The sequence below is a fragment of the Plasmodium gaboni genome, chromosome 8, assembly GCF_001602025.1.
Source record: "Plasmodium gaboni strain SY75 chromosome 8, whole genome shotgun sequence".
Taxonomy (NCBI): Eukaryota; Apicomplexa; class Aconoidasida; order Haemosporida; family Plasmodiidae; genus Plasmodium; species Plasmodium gaboni.
Window position 1 is genome coordinate 347,538 of NC_031488.1, and position 3,508 is coordinate 351,045.

Sequence of the window (3,508 nt, forward strand, 5' to 3'; positions counted from 1 at the left end):
AAAAAAAATAAAATAATAATAATAAAATATATAAAAATATGTAAAACTATATAAATATATATATAAATAAATAGATATATACATATATACATATATATATTCATTTATTTATTTCATCTTTGCTTACTGTTGAAGGTGGGAGAGTTGCATGCGTCACAATCTTTATAAAAAAAGTGCAATTTACTCTTAACACTTTGAAAGAAATGGCTATTTTTATTTTTCTCGAAATTGTAATATATTTTAACTAGATCTAATGAGACAAAATTCGAATAATTAACAATTTTTTTATTTAAAAGTACATCATGCTGAAGATTTAAATCTATATATATTGATTGATTTTCACAAAAAAATCTATATTCATCTAATAAAATATACTTTAATGAATATATGATATGTTTTAATTGACTGAAATTATATTCATGGAAATGTAATAAATTTGAAAATAATATAAAATGAATAGATATACAAGTATTTCTATAATATTTATAATTATAATAAGATTGAAGTCCAAAAAATAGCCAAAACGTTGGAGCAATATTACATGCTTCATTACAATTATAACCAGAATTAAAACCACCATGAAATGTTTTTGGCCATAAAAATATAAATTCATTTTTTCTTTGAATATTTTTATATACTGGAATATTATTTCTTAAAAATACCTCTACCGGTATTTGAATTGTTAATTTATATATTTTATTTTTATTGTTTTCTTTCTTGGAATTTATTTCGTCTTTATCTATAATTTTATATTTTAAATATGGATCAGTATATATTAAATCTACATCATTAATGTTTACATTTAAAAAGTTATATTTATTATTTTTATCTGCTTCGAAATAAATATAATCATCTTCCAAATTATTTCTATTACATAAATTTAAAGAATTATTCCTATTGTTATTATTAATATAATTATTATTAATAATATTATTATTATTAATAATATTATTATTATTAATAATATTATTATTATTATTAATATTACTATTAATATTAATATTAATATTTGTACTATTACTTTTTATGCTCTTTTCATTTGTTATAACATTTGCCGATTTTCTATTATTTCTACTGTGTGAGGGCATCGAAAACTTCCTCTTTCTAAAATATTTGCCTCTTCTTCTTCTGCCTCCACCCATATATGATGCTCCTCCTTTATTATTATTAGTAGTATTATTATTTATATTTATTTTACTATTTTCTTTTAAATATTCATATATTACATCTTCTACCTTGTCACTATAATGAGGAGGTATAACATACCATATTTTTGGTTGACCCCAATGCTGATAATTGATAGAAGCAAAATAGTTATCTTCGGTGTGCCAACAAAAAGTGGAAAATAATGTTCCAATATATAACCAAGGTATATTTACACCTTCAATTAAAATATCTATATTTCTTAACATAGAACCTCTTACAAATGGTAATGACTTTATATTCATGTTTTCACTTATATTACTAATTATATCATTAATTTCACAAAAATAATTATCTTTTCGTTCTAAAAAATTAGAATCCTTTCTAACATTATTATTCTTTTTGCAAATAATAATGTTATTTATATTATTACCACATCTTTTATCATTATATATATTATTATTATTATTGCATTCTTTTATATTATAATTAGTATTATTTTTATAATGCTTTATATTATACCCATTAGATTTCATTACATCATTTTCAATTTTATTATCACATCGATCTTCTTCATTATCCGTATCTAATATATTTATAACCTCTATAATTTCGTTTGTATCTTTCTGAAGTACTTTTTCCTTACTTATAGTATAACTAGCTTTTGTTGAATTTTCTTTTATTTTATTCTGACCGCATGCAATTGTTTTTACCGATTTTACATGTTCATCTTCATCCGAATCAATAATAATTTCATCAATATTGTTTTGAACAGAACTGTTATATTTATTATTATTATTATTATTATTATTATTATTTTTATTATTATTTTTATTATGTTCTTCATTTTTTTTATGTTCATTATTTTTATTTATTGTATATTTTTTGTTCTTTTTATTTCCCTCATTTTTTATTAAAATATCATTTGAATTATTTTTAGTCATGTACATATTTGATTTATATTTATTTGGAAATATACAAGTAGGTTGATTTTTTTTTACAGGTAAATCAGCACCATAAACTGATATGACATCTTCATTCTTTTTATTGTTAATAATATCCCAATAGGTTTTTTCAATATTCTCTAAATCAAATTTATTATCTGATGATAAATATTTATTTTGAAGCATTTCATTATATTTATACATTTCATATAATGTCCAATATTCATCGGGATGATCAAATTCCTTCCCATTTTTTAATTCATTAATCATTTGTCTTCTTATATTAAATTTAATATTAAGATAATACGAATTAAATTGTGGAGAAAAAAAATTAGGAGGTATAACTTTTAATGCTCCATATTTTAAACCCATATAATTATACTTTTCAAAAAAAAGCATGGGGTTTGTCATTTCTTCCATAGTTGTATTTATTTCGGGTATTTCTTTAATTCGTTTATATATATTTTCATCATCATAATTATAAGAACAATTATTATTACAACAATTACTATTATTATAATTATTATTATTGTTATTATTTTTATTATTAATATTATTAATATTATTATTAATATTATCATTATTATTACGGATGTTACGCGCATGGTGCCTTAGTGGCAAGTTTTCAGGGAGCCTTTCAAGATTCTTTTCATTATTTTTTTCATTTTGTATATTATTTAATTTTTTATTTAATACATATTTCCCCTTAAATTCAGAAACCATAGACATACATTTTTTACTATTCATATTAGTATCATTTATACCATTTTTATATACTAATTTTTTATATTTATTATTAGAAACATCTATTAATTCATCTTCATTTGTTATATCATTTGTTATGTCATTCGATATATCATTAGTTATATCATTTATCATTTCATTTGTTAAATCGCCTATTATATCATTAATATTTTCTCTTATAGGATCATCAAATAATTCATTCGCTAGTTCACTGTCGTTGTCATCTTTTTCTTTACCATTCTTCCATTCTTCAAATTCTTCTTCATCAAATATATTTTCTACATATGTACAATTGTCTTCTTCAGAATTCTCATAATTTATTTCATTATTTTTTAAAAAAGATTTATTTCTTGTATCATATACTTTCTTTATTTGATATAAATCTTTTTGATTTATTAATTTCTTATCAGCTTTATTTTTATACCCATTGTTGTTTTTCCTTGTATCTATATAATTAACATCATCATCATCATTACATGATAACACAAACTCTCGGTTTCTTTTCCTCTGTTTTATACCATTCATTTTCTTATCCATTTTAACGTAAAACATTGATATAAAAAATAAGATAAAAAAAAAAAAAAAAAAAAAAAAAAAAAAAAAAAAAAAAAAAAAAAAAAAAAAAAAAAAAAAAAAAAAAAAAAAAAAAAAAAAAAAAAAAAAAAAAAAAAAAAAAA

At 19.8% G+C, this 3,508-nt stretch overlaps 1 protein-coding gene across 1 annotated transcript; it reads right to left on the reverse strand.

Annotated features, from left to right (window-relative positions):
- Window positions 1-127: 127 nt before the first annotated feature.
- PGSY75_0809900 (JmjC domain containing protein) lies at window positions 128-3,368 on the reverse strand (the record flags this gene model as incomplete). The annotated part of the gene is made up of 1 exon (XM_018785228.1): window positions 128-3,368. A coding segment is annotated over one exon (3,241 nt), but the record flags the coding sequence as incomplete, so codon positions are not given.
- Between the last annotated feature and the right edge of the window lie 140 nt (window positions 3,369-3,508).